At 34.5% G+C, this 24,985-nt stretch overlaps 1 protein-coding gene across 1 annotated transcript in view; it reads right to left on the reverse strand.

The window, feature by feature from the left end:
- The window catches only part of CPS1 (carbamoyl-phosphate synthase 1), a 116,341-nt gene extending 92,888 nt beyond the window's left edge, over positions 1 to 23,453 (reverse strand). Inside the window, exons 1-5 of the mRNA XM_045559790.1 lie at positions 23,131 to 23,453; positions 7,840 to 7,949; positions 5,165 to 5,309; positions 4,088 to 4,177; positions 2,207 to 2,263 (exon numbers count right to left, since the gene is read on the reverse strand). Of these exons, the coding sequence (XP_045415746.1) occupies positions 2,207 to 2,263; positions 4,088 to 4,177; positions 5,165 to 5,309; positions 7,840 to 7,949; positions 23,131 to 23,256 (528 nt within the window). The 5' untranslated portion in view covers positions 23,257 to 23,453. The remainder of the gene's footprint in view (positions 1 to 2,206; positions 2,264 to 4,087; positions 4,178 to 5,164; positions 5,310 to 7,839; positions 7,950 to 23,130) is intronic.
- Between the last annotated feature and the right edge of the window lie 1,532 nt (positions 23,454 to 24,985).

Here is a 24,985-nt window from a genome sequence, read left to right on the forward strand (position 1 = left end):
AATTGGAGTATTTAGTGTCCCCCTATACGCCTTACTGCATATGACCTGAAGACATTTCATGAAAGAGGTGGAAAAAACAAACTATTGAGAAGAAAATAAGAAATCTAAAAATTACAAAAAAAAATTGAATAGAATTTCTTACATTGTGATAGTAATATTAATTCACCAAAAAAAGTTGAACTGCGACTTAAGTAATAAACTTCCAGAAGCTTCAGTGAAAAGATTCACTGCTTTAGACATGTTAATATCCAGGTGTCCTTAAGGGCCTGAACTTTAAAGAATGTTCTTCAACCCTCTGTGAAGTCTTCACAAATTAGCCCTGCTAGCTTGAACATGGCAATGTTTTCTTCTTTTCATTAGCTGTATGGTGAGATTTACTTATTTGTTAAGTAAGTCTACTTTGAGCTATTTAGGGAAATGGCATGCTATATTTAGTAATCAAGATTTTGTTGAGGTAGAAAAGTTTAAAATAGTTCATTGATTTTCCCTTCTCCTAGGAAATATTGCATTGAAGGAAATTGAAGGAAGACTTTACTTGCCTTTTCAACTTAATCTGTGGGGAAGAAGTCACTTGGGGGCAGGTAGAGTGAGAAAGAGCCTGCACACCATGCAGGTATGATGGTTATTTCAGTGCTATTATTAAAACCAGAGTGTTGCCTCAAAGTTTGGGAAAACTAACTAAAAACCACCTTTCCCTTCCACACTGGATTACTAAATTTCATGGTGGTCTGTATCTACTTTTAGAATCCAAGTCACATAATCCCTTGACTATATTTATAGATCCCTAATTTTGAAATTTGGGTTTCAGTTCTCCTTCCTTTTTTCTTAAAACGTGCTGAATGAAATACAATCTTACTTTTCTACCTCAGATTAATAGAAATGAAAGCTAATAATATAGTAATAAATTTTTAATATGAACCAATAAATATAAGAAGCAATACTACTATCTGGTCTGTGATCACCTATTCAGCCAAATTTTGAAAACCTAACTGCGTATGATAAAATGAAGGTTCATTTAAACCTAACACATCACATGAAGGACAAGTGTAAAGAGTTTTCCTAAGCCTGAAAAGATTTTCCCAGTTTTATTCTCTTCCCATCCTGGTAGCCTCATCATTGTTTATTGCTTGAACACATCAATAGGCTAAGAAAACACAAGAATCTACCTGGGATATACAATTTTGCTAACATCTCTTCCCATGAAAATCACGGTGAAGGGAATAAAATCAGAGGTGAATAGAATGATTGTATAAACTCTCCCTGTATTCCCTCTGGGCATGGGTATGTGGCCATATTCTTATTTTCAAAAGCTGATATTTCTTTCTGTTTCCAGAGAGCCTGTGTCAAGATATATTCTAACAAGGAATCTACAACAGATTATCTTCAAGAATCTCTTTCACATATATACTTTCGAATTGTATTATTTATCTTTTTTCTTTTTTACGTAAAAATATTCAACGAGAAACTTTACTTGCATTTGAGGAATTTAGTTAACATTAGTGCGGTAAAATTTCTTTCTGAGGAGAGATATAAAGGTTTCATATAAAAAAAAATCAAATAGTGCCAACCTCCTATAGCAAGAAGCAGCAAGCAGATGGTGATGAGATATTCTCAGAGGAGGGGTCAGATGTTGCAGCAATCAGACATGAAAGCAAAAGATAACCTTTCCTTTTATCACCTTGGTCATGGATAGTCTCAAGAAAGACTATATAATTGAGGCAACACATGCAGGGCCCATTTGGCACAATGATGAAGGGTAACTCACTAATTTCACAGATAACTCTTCCAAGAGGATGAAACAAATGATGGCACCAATACCATACACTTTCTGGTTTGCATTCTTCAGCATGTAGGCATTCAATTTAAGGAAAATTGTTATGCACTGAGTTACCTTCTCCACTTGTTTCACTTAAGTCTTGTCACATGAGCTGAATTGCAAATGCCTTGACTTGTTGGTATAACAAACACATAGTGGGCACTCAATAAACTGCTGGGTGAATTAATGTCAAGTCCATTCAGTTACAAGCATGCTAATCAAGCATTCAGTTTTGAAAATTACCTCAGAAAATAGTAAAGCAGAATAACAGAGACCCAAACAGCAGAAGCTGGCCCCATTCATCCCTTTACATATTAATGGATCCCTCAGGCACTGAGAAAAAAGAAATATGTGAACAAACATAGATTTGGCTAAAGATGATGATCATACCTTATCCCGAATTATTTTAGTCAGCATTCTTGTGTCCACCCCATAAATTGCAGGAACCTATAAGAAAAAAATTGTAGTGACAGTGAAATTGGAAGAAATTAAATCCAGCATTTTGTTTTCAAGTTACAAACTTAGCCTCATCTATCTTCTTGAGCAGTAAATAATTTCTCCACTCTTTCTTTTCTCTGACCCAGGGTGACTGTGTTGTCAGAACACGGTAAATTGCCGCTGCAGTTGGGCACAGGACTCTTAATACCCAGGCCCTTTCTCAGAATAAAAAATGAGAAAGTCTGAACATCAATCTACAGCTATAGTTCTGTTGCTTTTAACCCAGGATGTAAAATAAGTAAAATCATATATATATGACATATATGTAAATACATATATGATACAGATGCACATGTATACATATAGGAATCAGTGAACTTCATAAGCAATAATATGCAAATCCATGTTTTGAACCAAATGTTCCTGGCACATAGTAGGCACTCCACACACTTTTCTGAAGGACCCTGTAGTCATGCTGTACTAAAACTTGCTTATCCTATTAGTCAATCAGGCAATACCACTATTTGTTTTAGTTTCCTTGACTAGATTAGATAGAAACAGCTGTGGTATAATGAAAGCGTAACAAGTTAGGAATCAGGAAAACAGGTTCTAATTTCTTTTCTTCCACCAATTATCTGAAAGGTGTTTAAAGAATGTGTTTGTTCTCACCTGTAAACAGAAGGAAGTGAACTGGTTATTATCTCAGACCTTTTTCTACTCTACATGCCTGTGATCATGGAAGAAGAGTCAAGGCACATTTAAAAACCAAACTAACAAGCCATTGGTTAGGCTCATACTAAAACTATTAGTTCTGACAGAAAGAAGCTATAATATCAGGTACCCTAAATAACAAAAAGGAAACATTTAATTTTTTTTTAAAGAAGTCTCCTGAATGACGTTTACAGGAATTAACTGTCTGGGTAATGAAGATAAACTCAGATATTCGTTGAGAAGAAAATAGTGATGCCCCAGAGCATGATATACATGCATTCTTCTCCCTTCTAAAATTTAGAAAGAATGAGACCTAGGAAGCCACCCAGATCAAGACTTCTTGATTTTTCAGAAAGAGACAACATTTACCCAAATAGGTAGACATTCATTCACTCACTGGAAGGCAGAGCTTCCTTGGAATAATATTCCATCAATTACAGGCCTATCAGTAGTTGAACAAAAAGCAGCTACACAGCACTGGAGGTGAAGCTAAATATAGTGGGTCCGTTACCTATTAAGTCCTTCTAACATACAAACAAGGCAAATCCTCTTATTTGAATAGAAATTAATATTTAAAGTAAGGAAAGTACAATATAAGGTTTTATAACTTTTTTCCCATATTATTTCATAGTATTTAAGCTGAAAGTAATTTAGGGTAATCTGCTCATATTCATAAGAATTAAAATTGATGAAAGTGTTGTATGGAACGATTACGTGAACTGCACAGAGTTGCACGACCAGTTAACAGTAGAGCTGGTACTAGAACCCGTGAAGCAAGTAACATAATTAGATCCTGGATAAAAGTGGAGGGGGATTCTCAGTTGAGAGAATAGAAAATGCTAAAATTTTCTCTACCCCCTTTCCCAAATGAGAAATGCTACCAAGCATGTTTGAGTGCCACCTAGTGGATAAACTGAAAATATGTGGTCCTCAGCATTTAAGGGAGGATGAGTCCAGACGTGTATGGTGAGAGAGAATTACTCTCTGAAATAGAAAGATTCCACACTGCATGATCTTCCTCTATATGCTTGGCGCTTTTGAATCTACATACACCTTCTCAACTTCCCATAGACCCCACCAATCGTCTAGAAGTGATGATGGATGTCCTATCATTTTTCTCACCTTTTCTTCTTGTAGCCATTGCCCTAGACTCTTGGTGGCCAGCCAGTGGTTGTAGTCTTTGCTATAATTCAGCACCAGCAAACCTGCAACCTAGAAAGATGGGCAGTCATTTTAAAGGGGTGACCACAAAATACTATCCAATTCTTGTGACTTGTCTGGAGGGTCAGTTTGCCATTTTTAAAAGAGCTTTATTATACCCGCTGATATGAGACTTAAAATTCTGAAGAAGAGAAAAAATGGTCATTAACACTTTTCCTTTGAAATATATAATTGTTACCTTAATTATCACAGGAGGGAGCAGGCTTACCTGGCTTGCTGAATACAGAGACTAAGCTGGGTCCCCCTTTTTGGCACACTATACTTTTCTGTCATGGCATTTATCAATAATTTAATTAATAATTACTTGTTTAATGCACATGAAGAATAAAATAATTTTTAATCTAGATTTAAAGAATATTGAGAAAATTGTGAGAAATAGTGAGCTAAATTAAATGATCAGTCTAAGTCATTCAAAAATAGATTGGTAGAAAAAATAGAGTGGTGAATTTGTCATGTAAATTTTTGAATTGTTTATATGGTCCATATTCCTAAGATATTATCCAAAGTCACCATGAGTAGGAAATCTTAATGTGTTTATTTTTCATCTGGCATATATATGTGTGTATAAATATATCCACTGATATGAGATTTAAAATCTTTTATTCATCCTCTAAAGAAGATAAGATTAAAAGGCAAATAATTGATACAGAATTGATTACCAAACCCCTTTTAAAAGGTAATTCCTCTCCAATTCTTACAACATAATTGTTATTTGGATTTATAACAACTTTTTCCACATAAAGCCAAGTTTCATCCAATGCATTAAAATTCAAAGTGACCTGAGAAATAAAACTCAAAACAATGTCAAGTTAAAGATTATTCTCATATAACTAAGAATAAGGTTAACTACATAAATCTAATGGTTGACGCTATTAATATAATATCGATGAAGGAACTTTGCCCATTCTAGATTCTTAAAAATAAGTAAACTATACCCCCTCAAATTGAGAAGTTTTAGATAGTCGTCCCTGGTACTACCTTGATTCCATCAGACTCCAAATATTTTCTAAGTCCCAGTTCATCCAGTGCAGCAGCATCAGGGGCTCCACCATTTCCAATAATAGGGTTGGCCATTGTGAGAATCTGTCCCTTGTACGCAGGGTCAGTAATAGCTTCAGGGTACCTAGGTAAACATGCCAAAAAATTACCAACCAAAAAGTGTCTGTAACTCCAAAACTATGATCTATATGCATGCTCTGAATTATTGAACCCTGGAAAATTGAGAAGAATATGAGGTTAAAATCCAACAAGTATGTCTTAAGATTTTAACAAACCTAGGAAAATTTTATGACAATATGGAAATCTAAATATGGAAATCTAAAGTATTTTTAAAATCAACTTTCATATAAATTAAATGATATGACTGATATGAAAAAATGACTTTTAAGTAATAAGGTATATTCTCCCATAATTTTATTCCCTCAATTTCTTTAAATTTTTCAATTCTTTAAAAAATGTTTATAGGGTCTTAATTTTTTAAATATTGCAGCTCTATTTAAAGTTGGCAAATACTCTGAAGATTCCCCTAGCCTACCAGATATTCGTGTGCCCAAACTCATATTTACTGTTGAGAGATGTCAGTTTCACCAACATATTAACTGTTAAAAATTGAAAAGTATTTTTAGATATCTTTTAGGATACTGGAGTATCATGATTGTGTCAGTCATGGTTATGTAGTCATATGTGTTTATTCAAACTCATGGAACATTTAAAATAAGAGAGTTAATTTATATGAAAGAATAACTCAATAAAGTTGATTTTAAAAATAGTTTTAGAAAGAAGTTTATAAGTTTGGGAGTTATTATCAACTTAGAAAAAAATCATCTTACAAAACTTGACCTGAAGCATTTCTGAGTTCTAAATTAAAGATGCCAAATAACTCTTTTAAAGTACTGATATGGAATTAGGGAGGAGTGCAAGAGGACTATATCTTAGAGTTTGGAAAAGAGGGGAAAAATAAAAATATTATATATGTGTGGATATATATACATATTTCTTATTCTTAATAATAAGAAACAGTATTCCCATGAATACCAGGAGGTATCTGGATCTTTTCCATGCACTGGAATACATTGTAATTGAGGAGATTTTTTTCCTGCCTTCTTCCATTTTGACTTTCTGCAGAATGAGTTAAATCAAATCTTTTTTTGTGGACCACTGCTAAAAGTGAACTTAGACGCTAAGAGGGACAGAATTGACCAACTTGAAACCAAAAACATTCAGCTCAGGCAGCCGTGACCATAAATTCTTCGACCCCATCCAGACTGACTCCTACCAGAACTAACTTTGTCTACAGAATATTTAAGTCTTTCAGCTCCACGACACCTAGAGCAATTCAAGTGCTGTGGTATTTATCCACAGCCTCCGTCAGCTAATTTCTCAGATGTCTCTCACCTGCCAGGAACTGATAATTTTTTAACCAAAGGCTGTACACAATATAAATGCATTTCTTGAAGATAAAGAAAACAAAATAAAGCCTTTAATTATCAACCACTTTACTAAGTGATCCATGCAATGAATGAAAGCAGCATTTCTCAATGGAAAATAGGGTCTGTGCACTAATCTTATAAATGAATGCCTTTTTCTACATCAAAAAAATCTTTAATTAATTTGATTTTACTCCCTTTCTTCTTTCTCTTCATAAAAGAACTGGCCATTCCCTTTAAACATATGCTTACAATACTCTCCACTAAATGAATAAATACAGCTTGTCCTAGAGAACTGCAGCATTGGAAGCAAATTAATCCATCAGGTCCTGTTTGACTTTTGTGATGTGACAAGATTTATTACCCGTAATCTATCACAGAGAAGAAAACTCTAGTGCCCTCCATCATTCTGATCTATATTAAACAGTTGTTTGTTGGCAGGTATATTAACACAGCTAGTAATTAGTGCTGTCGAAAAGCTTAAATAATTGCCTGGTGAAGAAAAACTTTGCAGACGGGTTTCATACACTGTAATTTAATGTTCTCACCGGTGGAACTATTTTTAAAAACATCTAATATTCTTCATTTCACACAGAGAGGCAAGAGTTTAGGGAAGAATGTACATTAATAATATAAAGGAAGTTTGGTTGATCAATATCTTCAGTATCAGTTAACCCAACACCCCACTGTCTTTAAGACTCTACCTTAAATTTCCCTGAAGAATTTACCAAATATTTCATAGAAGCTTAGTAGGATTGAATCACTATTGGAAACCTCTTGAAACAATCTAGTCATGTGTTTTTAAGGCATATAATTTTTTAAATCTCCAGCTGTAAATTACCATCTAATCCAGCCCCCCTCACTTTTTATATGTGAAAACCAGAACTCAGAAAGATTAAGTGATATTCCCAATGTTACATAATCAGTTATCATTAGGATTGAAACAAGAATGTCAGTCTCCTGGTTCTCAGATAAACAAACATTTGTTGACTAGGTAAGACCAGCCATGTGATTTCTGTAGGTATTCTCAACTTTGTTGTAGTACATCTGTTAGCAGATCTTAAATACTAGGTTGGGCCCCATTTGATAATTATTAAAAATATTAAAGCTGTGCACATGATCTCTTATTTTGATGTGGTGATTTCAACTTCCCACCATGAGTAAGATTGTCCAGTTATTTCTCTACATAAAGGAAGAATGAAGGCTTGGAATAAAAGCTTTACTCACCCTCCCAGGCCAGTATTAAAAACGACTTCTCCAGCAACAGATGATGGGTGGCCAAAGGAGTAACCTTTCATCTTGGTTCCATCTTCCAGGACAATGTGTGCTGTCTGTGCCTAAAGAAACATGAATATTAGCAGAATACAAAACACACACATAAAAAAAAATTCCAAAGGTAAAATATACAAACATATTAAATAAATGAGCAGTATATTTAATGAAACAAAACTGCCCAAATTTGGAGTTGCTCTCCTGTCACTTATCCCTTTCTTCAAATATATGACTCTTGTCACTGGCAGGTGTTTTCTTTTGTTTCGCTTGAAAGAGGAACTGAAGCATGTGGATACATTGTCTGTTCTAAGCTTACTTGTGGAGTTGTTGACTAGCCAGAAATACTTCAGTTTAGCTGCAATGTTATGTGTTTATCTTTTTCCCCCTTTATATTCCCGAGCTTTGTTTAAGCATAGCTTTAAGGAAAGTTCATGAGTTTGCAAAAACATTATGAATTGTACCACACAGCTCATCATCACTCTGAGGTTTAGAGCTAGAAGGAATCTTCGAGATTATCTATCAAATTGTGTTCCACGGAGCTCTCGTGTTTGATGGAGTTGTCTCAAGGGCTGCCCTGGCCACACCAGCTTTACGGTCAAGAAGAAGCTGAAACTTTCTCATTCTATTAATACTGATACAAAAGCAAGCACTGTGGAACACTCTAAAAGTGTATTGTATTTTTCTTTTTATTAGAGTTGATTATATCCATGTCTGTTTCCCTCTTTAGACTACAGGCATTCTGAATTTGACTACTTTGCCATATTAAGTTTTGAACCAACTTCTGCAAAAGTCTTGGCTAAGAATAGGGACAATTAGAGGATGTTATCTAAGTAGCAGATCATCCACTCCTCATAAATACTCTATATTCTATTGTTGAAACGATTTAAATCTAACTCTCAATTTCCATAGAATTCAGGAGAAGGAGAAATGTGTTAAACCTCACCTGGAGAGGCAAAATTTAGACTCTGTAAGAAACTCTATAGGACAAACTAATTGGAACATGGCTAAAAAAATAAACTACAAAGAAAAATATCTCTGCGACAATTGAGTAAAATTGAATAATAAATTGATTTGATTACATTTGGTATAATATTTTTTAGGATTGATGGTGGTATTATAGTAGGGACATAGATGAAATAAGTCTTACCAAGAGTAGAACTTGTTGAGGTAAGGGAGATCATTGTACTATGTTTTCTGCAAGGTTTAAATGTGGTCATTAGAGACAGAAACATACTAATTCTCTACATCGTTTTCCTTATAGTTTTAGGACTGGGGCCACAGTGTCTAATCCCATTGTATCTTGCCACCACACAGGTACATCTTGCACATACCTGCATATCAACTTTTTCTAAGCAGCAGGAACTTGATACGTGATTTCTAGACCTTTATTTTTATGCTCCTCTAGCTTTATGACATGCCCTCAACTTTTCAAGTATTAAAATGGAAAAAGCCCATTATTTTTCTACAATAATTGTCTCTGTAGAAATAAAATGCCTGTTTTAGATCCAAAGTACACAAGTTTCTTGCCATTAGAATGATTGTTCTTCAATATAAAATAGCATTTTGATTATCTTTAAACCAATATACTATGTTCATAAGTCTTGTTTGTAGCGCGTGTACACATGTATTAATTTACATTTACACATAAAACTATTTTAGTGTTTTTCATTAAAATTGATAGGCTATATTTAAGATTTTTTTTCTCAACAGTTAATTTTATTAGTTTTATTTGAATCAAAGATACAACATGAATTTCAAGTAAATATTTCTGAGAAAGATTGAACACAGTACTGTACTGCACATTTTATGTGTTTGTGTGTGTGCAAGTGTGAGAGACAGAGAGAGAGAGAGAGAGAGTGTGTGTGTGTTTATCCATGGACAGGGTTAACTGAAGACTTTTGTCCTTTACCTATCTGGCTTACCAAATTGTCTTTGAGATAAAGTTTTACCTGTAGCCTTGGAAACAGTGTTTGAAATCCCAAGCTTAATGTTTATCTTTAAATAGTTGTGGTTTGTCTTCACAGCCACTAACTTAGAAAGATTTTGGAATGACTCAGCACAAAGGAAACCACAATAATTTATTTATTTATCACGAGTGATGACAAGACTTCTACAGTACAGGTGGGCTTCACTCATAAGCTTGAACTCTGCTTCTGTGTCCAAGGACTCAACTTTTCATGTTACTTCTGATAATATGCTATTCTGGTTCTACGTTTTGTTTTAATTTGTCAATAATTTTTTATCTAATTATAGCTCAAAACAGAGGTTGATGATTTGGAAAGAGTTCAGTATATTTCCAAAGATTATTATGAGCTATTCAAATGTCTCTGGTGATGAGTCTCAATGGGAACATGTTTAGTGGGGAAACTCCCCCAGGTAACTCTGAAATGTTTCACCAGGTGAAATTCCCTTGGCCCAAGTAATAAAAATTCACTGTCAAAAAAATATTTTCTACTGGAAAGATTATTTTCTATTCTTGAGGAAGTCATGTGTAACCTCCCTCCTTTCACAAAATGAAAGGAAAAGTGCAAACTTTTTTTAAAAAATCATATGTAACATTGATACAACCTAAAATAAGTGTACTTAGTTGGCAAAACCAAGGTATGAACTGTAAATTTCAATTGTTCTCCTACATACCAGTTTATCTGCCCTACTCTGAGCCATGCCTACCTAAAATATCACCTGTGTGTATATTTTCCTTTTGCTTTTCTCTATCCTTTTCTCACCTGAGAATTTCAAATTGTCCGATCTCTGGATTAGACACTATCAAATTATCTTAAAGAAAGGTAAAAATTAACATAAGCAAATCTAGCTCTTGTTAGGCTATTCCTATAATTTTGTTTGGTATTTTTCTTCCTCTTTCTATGGGACTAGTTTTCTACTTTGCTTTCTGTCTTCTAAAGATATATTTGAAGAGACATTTACTATTGCCTGAAATAGTCCCTGAGATTGTGTTCAATATGTCTTTTTGCTCCTTTAATTATATTTTTGGTTCTTTTGGCAGTTTTTACAGACTTTCCAATCCTCTTTCCCACTACCCATTATGTAGTTACAAGGCCTCTGTTTATTGCCTGTAGTACTCTTCATATTCCTCTTAACTACACTGGCCTCTGATGAGTTTAAAGTGATGAGTGCCAATTGACCTATCCATGAATTGATAGCGGAACTCTGAACAAAGAGCTATTATTTGGAATCCCTTCTTCTAGCTAGCAGTTCCCCAAGTGCTATTTCATTCCAAAGAATCCAAAAGAAATCACCTTGTACCATCATAAGATATTTCAGTAGCCTCAGTCCTAGTGAAGAGAGGTGCATGGTCTAGGAATTAGATTATAACATTAAATTATAATTTAAGTGCCTCTAGCAAGAGCACTTTGGTACTTTGAAAGCTGAAAGTACAAAGGAAACCTTAATGAAGAGAAGTATGAACACTTGTAGAATGTCAGGAAAAGTAACAAAAAGAACATATGAGTTTTATAAAATAAAGGACCTTATCATGACACAATCCCTATATGTTTAATAAAAATATATATGTCAATAAGACCATTTAGACATTCAAGGCACAAACATCATTGAGCTTCTACCATGTGTCAAGCACCTTTCTAGGCTTTGGAGACACACGAATGAATGTCCCTCAGTCCCCTCATTTAATAAAAGGGTTAGATACGTGCATGGGTTGTAAAACAGAGAAAACTTTGATGACACTATCACTGAAGCATCACTGAAACACCTGAAAAATTCAAAGATAAATAAAATATTATCCTTTCTTTTGGGAGATTTATCTTTAATAAAAGAATTTGCCCTTTCTTTTCCATCCATGCTTTAAGCAATAAAAAAATAAAAATTTCCAATGAAGAAACTTGTCAAATTTTGAATTTAAAGGCCAAAATTTAAAGATTCCCTCATCTTTGTTCAAATGCTATTTTCTTGGCAAGGCCTACCTTGACCTCTTGTTTAAAATTACAATATTCCCCTCGGTCCCCATCTCCTTGGTGTGCTCTTTCTTCTAACACACCATCTGCTGTCTTATTTGTTATCTGCCATATCCCACTAGAAAGTGAACTTCATGTGGGCAGAGTATCGGGTCTGTTTCATTCACTAATATGCCTCCAACCTGCGTCAGTCCCTAGCACAGAGTAAACAATCAGGTAAGCTTTGTTCACACGTTAGTGAAATTACTCTAGTCAGAGAATCTACTGTTTAGCAGAGTACTATTAAATGATTAAATAATGAACTTGGTAAAAGAGGAAAAGTTACAGCAGAGAAAAATATAAGCACATGTTCTCCTACCCCATTCCCATCCTCTCCATTATTTCAATACTGAAAATATTAAACATTCACTTTTTTCATATTATACTTAATATAATTTTTACTTTTAACCATGTTTCAAATTCTGAATTCATTTGTCTTATTTTTGACTGAACTATTTTTTTAAATGTAGCTATCTAATTCATTATTTTTCCAGTAGCGGTTAGTCTTTACAAACATAAAGTTCCTTGGAATTTCAGTCTTTCTCCCTTTAGCACCTTTTCCTAGCATCTCTTGGAAACCACAACTTGCAAGTCATATCTGGTCCTACAGGCTGAATAACCAAGTAACTAAAATAATACTCCAATTAAAAATATCTCTACCTTATCACATAGTATCTAACAATTAATAACAATGAAAAAATAGTCTCATATTTGCTTCTAGAATTAACTGCACATTACATGAAGTTGTGCTACTGCCCAAGAGAAAATCCCCATCATCACTTACTATTGCCTCCTAATTGTTCCATTTGCCTCCAATTTCTCCCTACTTCTACCCATCCTATTTAGTGCAGGCAAAGCTACATTTCTTAACATTTATTGAATGACACTAATCCCCAGATTCCTGCATTAGTATTTAAGGTCCTTTCATATGTAATACATTAAACTCCCCACCTCTCTTTGTCAGTTTTTTGTGAATAAGCGTCTTCCTTGTTGCCTGTTTTCATACTGATTATTCTTCCTAATGCCCATGATACGTCCTCAAAGATCCCTCAAGTCAGAATTCACTGATTTTCCTGTGTTCCCACCACATTCAGTGTATTCTGTATCGCCTTGTGTTTGAATTGCTCAAGGTATTCATCTACCCTACTAGATTGTAACTTCTGGAACAGAAAGTCCAATGCCTAACTCAATTTCACATCCCCACAGAAATAGCCCACTGTTGTTCTAACAGTAATGTGATCACTACATACTTGGTGAATGCACGGAAATATGGTTTAGTATGTGATATTAGGATGTTATAATGCTGACACTGTGGTATAACAACATAATTCTTTGATGTCCACTGGCTTCTGATTATTTTTCCACCTTCTCCTCTTGAAAGCAAAGACAAATATTCTGCCTGTATGTTGTCATGCTAAAAGATAGAAGAAGAAAGTGAAGAATGAGTTGATCGAGGCTGGGTGACAACTATTGCCCAGCAAGTACCCTCGGACTTTCACATACCAACCAGGTGTCATATAGGTAATATCTCCAGAAAAAGAGTCTAGAAGATGATTTCTAAATTTCATTCTTTAGGTTTCCTCATTCACTGTTTCTATTATTAATATTAATAATTATCTACATTATCTAGAAATCTAATCCTCCATCACTAGGGAAAAGGAACAAAACTGGATTCAGCATGTATAACCCAATCATTCTCTTTTCTCTTTTTACTTCTCATCTAAAATACTTCCCAGTTTTACTGTATTTCTGTAATAAATTTGTTTTAATTTGCTGATGTGGTCTCAGTACTTACAATATCATATTTCTATACCAAATTCCTAAATATTTTGTAACTAATAATTAGTCTGTATTTCCCCTTCCAAAAAGAAAACTGAGGGTGTTATATTTTTATTGTTACTATTGTTGAGGTTTATGTATAATGATGGTACATCTTTGACATTCAATAAATACTGGTACAATTAATTTTGAAAATAGTAACTAAAGATAATGTATATTTCAGTTTTTCTCTGGTGTAAGCCTATATGTTAAAGCACCACCTTAAAAAAAAACTGAAATAACACTTTTTTGAGAAAAAGTAAAGCATTAACATTTCTTAATCCTGTCTTATAGATGTTGAATGACCCGTTACTGTCCTAATTCTACCTTTTGGCATTACTTTAATGAGAACCTATTAGAACGTAAATCAGGTTGCAGATATAGTTATCTATGTTTATTAAAATCTATATGAAGTTGTACAAATAAATTGAGTATTTAGATTTGAATACTAAATTTCTACTATTCTGGAAAAGGCCTCTTACCTCAGATTTATAAAGCTATGTTGGAAAAATAGGATTTGGGAACACATTGTGTCACTGAGAACACCACCCTGATTTCCTCCCTACAACATTAATAATAGTTAGCACACACGTGCTGGGCACTGTCTCTAAAGCCATTAAGGGATTTTCTCATCTAATCCTCACAAAAAACAATGAGGTAGGAATGTTAAGATCTCCATATTACACTTGAACTAACTGAGCCTTAGAGAAGTGAAGCTCATTCCACTAGCAATTGGAGGAGCAGCAATTTCTAAACCCAGTCAGTCTTGACTTATTTATTACCTCTTTTTCTTTTTCTAATCTTGCTTCTATTTCTGCTTTCCAATTTTTTTAAGTGGGGATAAAAACCAATTCAATCATGAATTCTACTTAAATTTATTTATAAGAACTTTAATTCGAAATTGCCATGGATAAGCCACAACAGGCCCAGGTCAACCAAGAATTATCTATCTATAAATCTGTAAATTGTCAGAGTGAAATGTCAAGCCATTAATTATATTCTATAATCTGAGGAGAACCAGCAGGTTTTGAGAACTATTCACACAGATTGCAAGCCCGTGAGTTCTCAAGCTCTCAAGACTGTTAGGACAATAGATGCTATGACAGACAAGGAGATCCACCTCCCAGGCCCCCTCCAGGAAGAACTTGCTGCCCTGCTATGAGGAGTGAGGTCAGTGGACTTTCTCCTGCTGTCAGTTCCTCAGGAACTACCTCAGCTGCAGAGAGCTGTCTTGCTCCATGTCCTTCCTGGAATATTCTATACCTGGTGACTGAACCAGGTGGGGATACCAAGACCCAGGCCCACTGCAGGAAACTCTGATGGATGAGAGTTTCCTATCACGTTGTCCAAGCCTTTGTCAAACCTGTACCACAGTTTACTTCTCTGCTCAATCCTACTTCCGAAAGCTTCACTGAACTTGATCCCTAATAAACATCATGCTCCTGGAATATCGTCTCGGTGTCTGCAAAGAACCTAACTCATAATAGGCACTACAGCCAAGTCAGCCAAGGTCCTGAGGCCAAAGCTAATGTTGCTTCTAAGTTGCCCTGTGTTTAAGAGTGGAGGCCACATGTGGACATTCACCATATTTAGGCCACTAAGCACAAGTTCAGCATGAAACTGTGTAAAATAAAATCCGTATACACACACACAAACACACACACACACACACACACACGATTTCTATACTTTCTAAAAATGTCATGATTGACCTTCAACCAATGTTTAAATTGTATCTGCAATTAGTAACATTATCTACACCTCTTCAGAATTATGTTTACATGTTTCTCTTCTCCCATTCAAGTAGTTATGTTTGTAAAACATAGAAACCAGTTCCAAAAAAAATAAGCCAATGATTGTAGCCAATATGGATATCAAGAGAAATACATTGAAACTAGTCTCTACTCACAGTTGGACATTTTTCAAACTGGAGCACACAGGTATTGTGAATCTGGGAGCCAGTCAGGTTACAAAATAAGTAGTTAAAACATGTGTTCCCTTGTTACTTTACATGAATTTAAATATTGAAAGATTGAAATTAGTAGTCTTCATGACCTAGTAATACTAAATGTTACTTTTATCTGCAAATTTATAGAAGGAACATCCATAATACTATAGATTCTTTCCATATACAATATTTAAATGGATTAAAACTAGATTTTTCTATATATGTATAATTCTACTATTTATAATCTCTTACTTTATAATTTTATTTAATACTCTTTTCTCTAAATTAAACTGAATTACAAAAATATCTACATGATCCCCATCTTATATTATTTTTATAATGGGCATTCTTAACTGACTTTTTTTTTAATATTTGTAAACCCTGGGGATTCCTTCACTAGTGGTAAGTAATTTTTAATGAAAATATATTTGTGCTAAAGGGACTTGCCTATAAATACAAAGTCTAGTAAATTCTCCATAGTCATTTGTCGGTTTGTCTGATGTGGACATTGGCATTATTTCACAATGTGATGAAATATTTTATTTTTCTAATGACATTACAAAATAGGATACTGCAAGATCTGACATTTCTCTGAACATCTCATCTCTTTGGAGCTAAGGCTTTTAATTTCTCTTCAAAATTAAAATTTATTGTAAAGCTACATTTATGAGTCTATTTTCATTTCCTAGTAAGGTGATTGATTAGCTTTATGGGAACACAAATAAATGACTGGAATTTTTTGCACTTTAATACTCTCAGTTTGAGATCAAGTTTGAAAGGGTAGACATTTCAAAGCATTTCCAGGATAAGAACAACGAAATTATTAATGGGAGTCACACAGCTACATTTCCCTTAAAAAAGCTCTGAAAATGTGTCCCTGGAGCTATGCAATGCTGACTTACAGGGCTTAGTCTTAGGAAACAACAGTTAAAATTCAAACATAATTTATCATTTAATCTATAAAAGTTTTTGAAATAGCCTAATGTTTATGATTATTAGGAATTTCCTTCACATTCAGTATTATGTTATTAAACATCATCTCGTTCATTTATTGTTCCACAACCCAGCAACATTCTGAACTAATTTTGAGGAGATTGATGCTTTACTTTGAACCAGTTTTCTTTGGGTCCTTTATTTCAAGACTGGAAACAAGTCAAAATGAGACTTTTCTTGCAGTCTTAAATTGCATTAAACTTTTGCATATGTGGAGCTTAAAGGACTACATGAGAAATAAATAAATTGAAAACTGAAAAACAGCATGTTTTCTTACAAACACATGACAATATTTTGGTTGAAGTGGAAGAAATATGTCAACTGTAAACAGCATTGCCCTAAAGTGTCCTATTTGTAGAATTGCTGACAGCCACATAAAGCAGACACCCTCACTGATCCTTTGATTTAAACTACCTGTTCTCAAAATACAACAAAAAAAGGAAAGAAAAGGAAAAATCAAATTTGTGTTGTATTGAGATAAAGTTCAGTATATAAATGACTCTTGAGTCAGGAATAAAATAACAGCAGAAGAAATTATTCAGACCTTTCTGAAGCCAGGTTAAATAGCAACTGTGGCTTCAGATATATAAGCACAATAACAAAACATTGAATTAAAAAGATCCATAGGGTGTTTGAGACCTAATTAAAATTCTAACCAGATTTGCCAACGTATATTTCATTCTGTGTACAAAAGCAGACATGTGTCCTTGCATGAACTACAGCACTGACACATCTGTGAAATGGGAAGAATGGCAGTGTTTCTTCTCCTGGGTAGGAAAATTCACCAGTAAAATGTTCTGGATATAAAGCTTCAAGCTAATTCCGCAATAAATTCCATGCAAGTTTTAGAGAAAATAAAACCATTATAGAGACAATAATCCCCTCAAGCTAGTAATGAAAATAAAAATGATTTACTCTGGGAATCTGACTGTATTGATTCAATAGAATCATTTATCTATGTAAATTATTTGCATATCAGGACATGTAGAGGCCCCACATGTTTATTTCCACTTTCACCAATGCCTAAAGCTATATAATATATTTGATTTCTGGCTTACCTGATGTTTCTTAGCTATTAGTTCACCTCAGTACTCATCCTCTTAAGAAATAAATCTGGACTAAGCTTTGGAAAGTAGGAAGACGAAAGCCAGAATATATTTCAGATAATTATTGTGTAGATAATGTGGTAAAAAGTTAAAACCATACATAACGTGTTCTTTATTAGTAAATGAAATCTTATTTTTCATTCTTGGAGTTATACTACTAAAATATGGATATTTGAAATTCAGGATTACAGCACAATTTGTCTTTAAAATATTTAATGAGATTTCTCTGCAGTTACAAGGCCTAACACTTCAAGATTTTGAAGTACCGTAACAGCAGTAATCAATTAAGGCTTACAACATTCTAAGTTAATAGGCTTTCAACATCCTAAGTTAATATTAAGTCAGCAGCCTTTGGTTAAACATAAGCCAACCTTGAGGGGAAAAAAAAATCACAAGGTTAACTTACTTGAATACTTCTATGTTTTGGACATTTATAAACAAAAGATCCAGATGCATGAGTAATTTTTATCCTAATTATGTTTCTCATTATAAATAAAATACAGCATTTATAAAAATTCCATTACAAAATATGTTCATAAAGTGTAGGTTTATTAATAAGCACTTACTGAGCATCTGCTATGTGGCAAGTTGTTCTGAGTCTGGAAGGGATGTACAATATTGTAAGCTAATTTTTACTTTCTGGTAACAAATTAATATGGTCTTATATTTAGTTCTACATTATAGAAGAAACTTATTCAGTAAAATTCTATAATGAAGTAGTAATCTTAATGATTCCTTTATAAGAACTTCACATTATTCAATTAACCTCCTTATGAAATTTAAAAGATGAATGTATGGCATTTAATAAGTTGAAAGAAAAGAAAAAGAAAATAGAATAGCCTTGAAAATATTTTTAGGAGAAATGAGAAAAATGAACTCATTTAGACCACAGGAAGAAAAGCAAGTGTAAGCTAAAGTTCACTAGGGCTGAGGAGCCTAAAGCCAAGTTGGACCCTGGCCTGTGCAGCTTTCATCAGGCCTCAGTCATTGCCAAGCCCCAGGAAATACTAGTTGGTCAAGGGCAGTCAGTGTAGCACAGCAAACTCCTCCTGAATCCCTGAAGTGACCTCTGCCATGACCACTGCACGGGAGATGTTGAAAACTCTCTACGGTACCCCTCAATCTTTGAACAAGTCAGAAGTATAAAGAATATGTCTAATGGAGACATAAGAGCAGAGGAATATTCTCCATTTCCATAGCAGTAAGACCTAATTTTATCTCTAGACCATCAGAAAGTCTGGCTAAGTATAGGCAAATTGGGACTTGAGGGAGAAGGTGAGGGAGAGGGCAGCATAGATCAAGACTAGTGCTAGTCTCTTGGCAATTTCCTTAGCCAAAATTCTTAGCTTCTGACCCAGGGCTGCAACTAGGGTAAGGCGAGGGAGGCACACCCTGACCCGACAGTGAGAGTCTCCTTAAATTATGCACACCAGGTATCTCACTCATTTCACCCTAGTCTAGGCTATTTGACCTATAGCTTTTACAAGGGCTTTATGTCAAGAAATGTCAAGGCACTGTGGATGATGAAGAAATAAGTCTATGTTTTAGAAAAAGGATGACATGAAAAGTGGAGAACATACACAAAAATGTTCAAGAGAGAGGCCACCTCCCAATTAGAGAAATACTGTGCACCAAAAATATGTAAAGGGGTCCATCATCCAAACTAATTCTTCAATAGCTAATTTGGTACTGGAACACAATTTATCGTTTCAAAAACTTGAACTACCATGATGAAATCCAGCCCTAAAAGTATCTATATGTACTAAAAGTCTAACAGAATAGTTATTCTTAAAAGTACGTGGTAACCCTATTCCTACTCCTACCTAATACGTACAAAGAGGCCTCAATATGATAATGAATTCTACTTCCTGTGAATGTCTTCAAAGCTACTACAATATAACTAAATGATTCTAATTATAGGAGATTTTGTAGTTGCTTATTTCTAATCAAATGACAATAGCTCCTCAAGGTTGAGCTAAATAGATACTTCTATGTTGAAATCAGAATATAAAATCCTACAAAATGAAAGCCTTTCAAACAAAATAATGATTCCTGGGGCTCATTGGTATTTGAAGTCCCAGAGAAGACAGTTGGACTGTTAGGTTCTTGGTTTAATAACAGAGCTCATCATTTTTAAAAATGAGTGGATTAATGTTAGAAGCAGTATTTTTTGCACACTTTTCTATTCATAGAAAACTTAACCTTTTCAGTTTAATACCTTTGATTTCCAAATTCATTTGCAAGTAAAAATATTTAGTCTTGGTGATTTTCCAAGACTTGTGAACTTAGAATTTTTATATCTGTAAGTTCTTAAAGTCTGACATGATCCACTTATAATCCACTTATTTCTATTTATTATTCTTCCTGGATACTCCCATGGTAGAGCTTCCACGTTAATTAATTAATTAATGAAATAGGATATGGTGCATATCCTGCCTTTTAGAATTGACTTTACCATACTTAAAAGATTATTTGTTTCATGGTACTTGGATCTGATTCATTATAGTAAATATCTTCTTAGAAATAGGTTTAATACGAATGCAAAGGTGAAAGAATCATCATTATAAATATGTGAGAATTCTTCTCAAATATCTTGTCATTGTAATAATTTATAGTCCCTGGAAAACATTAGGACTCCCTGACCTAACCCTCTACTAAGTCCTTCTACTAAAATATATATAACAGGAATTTTTTTTAACTATCCAGCTTTTGCTTTAAAGTCTTTATATGTTTTTAAGCACCGATCATGTATGATGATCATATAATCCTTTAAGTAAATCAGTAACCATTTCCACACTACAGATGGCAAAATTTAGGTTGGGAGAATATGTGACTAGACCAAGGTCAGAGCATTTAGAAATGCGTAACAGGGGTTAGAATCCAGATCTTTTCAGTCCCCATCCAGAGTATTTTCCACTATACTGTTACAACTGGCTGAATGTAATGATGAGCACTGAACATTTTCAATACTAATAGAAAAAGATTATGGTCTCTAAAACTTTCATATTTTATGGTTGTTGATCATTTATACCCTTGATATCAACTTCCTTTAAAAGTAGAGCACCTTGAAATTCTTTCCTCTTTCCTATTAGTGAAATGTAACTGTGTCTATTGGCAAGGTACACTCTTTAAATATTAGCCACAAACAAATACGCAGGGAAGCCACAAAAAAAAAAAAATACAAGTGCGTCACTGCTGTCATTAAACCCACCCTCTCTGTCTTTTGCCAAGGAGAGAGGAAAAGGGACCTCCAAAGACTTTGAAAAAACAATCTTATTTACAGGGCAATATAAATAAATGTATTTCTAAGAGAGTTGAATTTTAAATGTAAAGGCAGGAAGAAAAGTAGATAGAGGACTACTTCAAAACAAATGAATAATAACACAAGTCCCCTTGGACTGTTCTATGGAATTTTAATTCACTATTGAGAAGTTCAAGAACTATTTTTTGTGCCTGGCATTCCTCCAAAACTCTGGCCAATAATGATGGAGTGTGAGTAATGGCTTTTACACCATAAAATGATGGCTTATTCCTCCCACAAATTTGTCATTCTTAGCTGTGCACTGTGGCAGACCCTTGAAACAGATCTGTCACCATGAGCTAAAAGAACTGCTTTCCCAGTGGTCTGTCCACATAATTAGACCATTTTGTTGTGGTTGTGGTTGTGTTGTATGGAGCACTTATTGTGATCTTGGAGAATTGGCTTCTAATCTCAGTCATGTTATGCCATTTTAAGCAGTCACTCAATTTCTCTGTTTCTGGTATCTGATGGAGACAAACTTATCCTTGCCCATCTACTTCAGTGAGAAGAAAGAGATATTCTGAGTGACTCAACTTTGAAGTATTAGAAGGCACATATAACCATAGGCAATGTTATTTTCACTACTGTTTTATTCTCTCTGAGCTAATTCATGAGTATTCTTGAGGTATTACTAACACTAAACTAAAACCAAACATTCACTCTCATAGTTTATATCTAGTTACTATATCTTTGATGATGATTTTGAATTTTCTCCTTTCTGGCTCTTTTGCTATAATTAAACTAAATCCAAGAAAATGTTTTTTCCTGCTTATTTTTTAATTGAAAATGATAGTTTATTATACTCCTGTTAGAATTTTCCCCATGTGAAAGGCTAAGTCATTAACATGCCACTGATGCTACTGTATGTATTCTCCTTTCTCCTGGGATCTTTAGACTCTCTCTCTCCTCCTCCTCCTCCTTCCCCTCCTCTTCCTCCTCCCTCTTCTCCCCTCCCCTTGTTTCTCTGTGTCTCCATCTCTCTTCCTTTCCTTTTACTCCTATCCCTTTCCCATGTTTATCCCTGGAGGCCACAAGAATATGTGGCATTGCTTAGCCCTGCAGGTGTCAGGGCTAAAACCCCTCTGAATTCTGCCTTGAGCAATCTAGGCAGTAGAAGTTGTGCAAGCATCTGGAAGATTTTTAGTCAACACAGTGAACATACAAAATATAAGCAGAACACTCAAAACTCCTGGAGCCTATTTTTACATCAACAGAGATTTTAGTTTTTTTTTCTACTTCACATTTTACAGCTTTCACTACCAAAGAAGCAGTATATATAAAGCTACTGTGATTACTTAAACTTTATATTCACTAAAGATGATATTCATTGGCAAAGTTCCCATGGAGTACTTTCAGATTTCCCTGGTAATAAATGTCTTCATAAAGTCATAGGAAGGGACAGAGGTTCCCACAGGAATTTCATAATTCATTGGTGGGGGCAGGAGAAGGGCGATTGATGTTTCTTTCTGGACTTGCCCCTTCGGTTATAGATACACTTGGAGGGACAGAATTATCAACTGCTATTTTCCTCAGTGTATTAATTTGCAAAGGAAAATAATAAATTTGGCCTTCTAAAGGAGCAGCTAAGAGGAAAAATGAAAAGCTAAAGCAGTGTCTGCATGATGACCTGCAACTATCTCAATTATATAGATATTTTCTAAATTTTTTAAAACAATATTTTAAAAGAGAAAACTTTCCAGCGAGCCCTATTTACAGAATAGGGGCTTAACACACTGCATATTGTGATGTGGCTCACACACGTTTAAGCCACTCCATGTTTTGAACCCAAACTATCAGCAGTAGTGTCTGAGCACAGAAAGAGTTATGATGGCTTTTAAAAATGTTTCTTTTCTAAGCAGCACATGGACATTTTACATGTTCACAGGAGTTGCGACCATTTTCTACATTAGATAAAAATTACTGTAATTTTATTCGGAGAAGATAAAAATGAGCATTTGCTGAATCAGTAGGTTCTATAGTAAAGCAAATATTAATAAATTAGCACTTCAGAACTATGTTCAAACCTGTATTTGCTTTGTAAGGAAAGCCTTTGCTTCACAGCTAAACCACACCCCATGCTATTTTAACAGAAACAATGAATATGGGTATTACCTTGACAGAAAGAAGTCTGATGCCAGGTCTTGAAAATTTCCAAGGTTGGTGTGCAGTCACATTGGTAAAGCCAAAACCAGTCTTCAGTGTCCTCACCACTTTGCAAGCTGTCAAAATCCTCGTCATTTTGAAGGTGATTTGTCACTAAGATTAAATAAAATTATATATATTTTATGACAGTTTTGTTATAAGATTATTAATTAATATGAAAGAAAGCTAAAGGGTGCAGTCAGTGTTTAAGGCTGACTGCACAGCGGTCTTTGAATTTCCATTCATTCTGCCATTAAATGTCTTCAGCCACAGCTCCTCCTTCCCTGAACCCCTCCTCCTGAGGTAATGTCCAGGCATGTTCATTGACTTGTAATACAAATTGCAACACATCAAATACTACCTTCTCCTGCTGAAATAATGCTGGTGTTGTAGAAAACCTGTCATCTATCAAAGGAATTGCTTATGCAGCTCAATAGAATGACCTAGACATAGTGGACAACCTTAGGAATGTCACTTACCTGGAAGAGTAGCAACCTTCTAACAATGCCAAGGATCAAAGGCTTTTACTTATGTTACATGTTTTGCCCGATTTGCCTCAAAAAAATTTTTTGGATTCCCAAAGAAACCTGAACCCTCGCCATTTTCTGCTTGGAAGAAGACAATGGAAACCACATATAGTCAAAAGGACATCAGAATAAACTTTCCTCTACAAATATGCAGTAATGTGACAGTCTAACCAATGCATTGTTCTGGGTTCCACATTTTAAAGCAATCAATAATATCAAATAAAACACAACTGGAGGAAAGTGGTCTATTATATCCCTCTTAGGTCTCTTAAATTTATAAAAAAGTACATGAAACAAAGGCAAATACTCATTTCAATCTAAGAATTATTCCTAAGTCAAGACTTTTTTGGTCATTAAAATATTACATATAAAATTTTCAAAACTTGAGCATTCATATTTTAACCTGAGAAAAATTGATTCACTTAACCCTTCAATCACATGTTTAATCAGACAAAGGGTCACGTCAGCTGGTGGAAGCTCACTCTTCAGTCATGTGTCTGTGTAGAACAGGAAGCACTCACTGCAGCATTATCTTCTGATACGCTTAGAAAGGGGCCTGGGAATACAGGCAGTACAGACTCATCCCTAAGGCTTCTCATAATGGAAAAGATGACACAGAATGACAGAGATTGTAAACATCACTGATTTAGAACCAGTGCTGGAATGAAGGTGGGGATGGGTTTTTTTGTTTTGTTTTGTTTTGCTTTGTTTTTTAAGAGGAACAAAGTTTAAGCTAAATCTTCTGTCTTACTTAATATATCTGTGTATAAACATTCTCTGAGGTCAACTACTTCACGGTTCCTGGTAATAGAAAGCTAAACAAAATAGTCTCATACTAGTGTATGTAGGTAATTAATAAAATAACTAATGCCATGGAAGTATGCCCAAATGCAATGGGAAAATAAATGAATGGGCAGAAAAATAAATAAAGGATGATCAAGTTCCTTACGCATGTTCAGTAAAGCTTAAGTATGGGATATGTTGGACCATGTTATACTGAAGGATGGAAGTAGGTCAATCAGTTGGAGGGGAAAAAAAACAGAAGGGATGGCAGGAGCAACAACATAGAGGCATGAAATCATGGGGCATGTTAAAAAAAAAAAAAAAAAAAAAAAACAGCCTGGATATGAGCAGACACCATAACATGGCAGACTTTGTGTGCCTTAAAATGGTTGGCCTTATCCATAAATGGTGTTCATGATAGTCACAGAAGTATTTTGAACAAGAAATAAAGGTGAAATTTGTGTCAAAAAAAGCTAATAGAAAATGGATTGAAGGAGGATGAAGCTGGCAAAAGG

The sequence above is a fragment of the Lemur catta genome, chromosome 8 (genome assembly GCF_020740605.2).
Source record: "Lemur catta isolate mLemCat1 chromosome 8, mLemCat1.pri, whole genome shotgun sequence".
NCBI lineage: Eukaryota > Metazoa > Chordata > Mammalia > Primates > Lemuridae > Lemur > Lemur catta.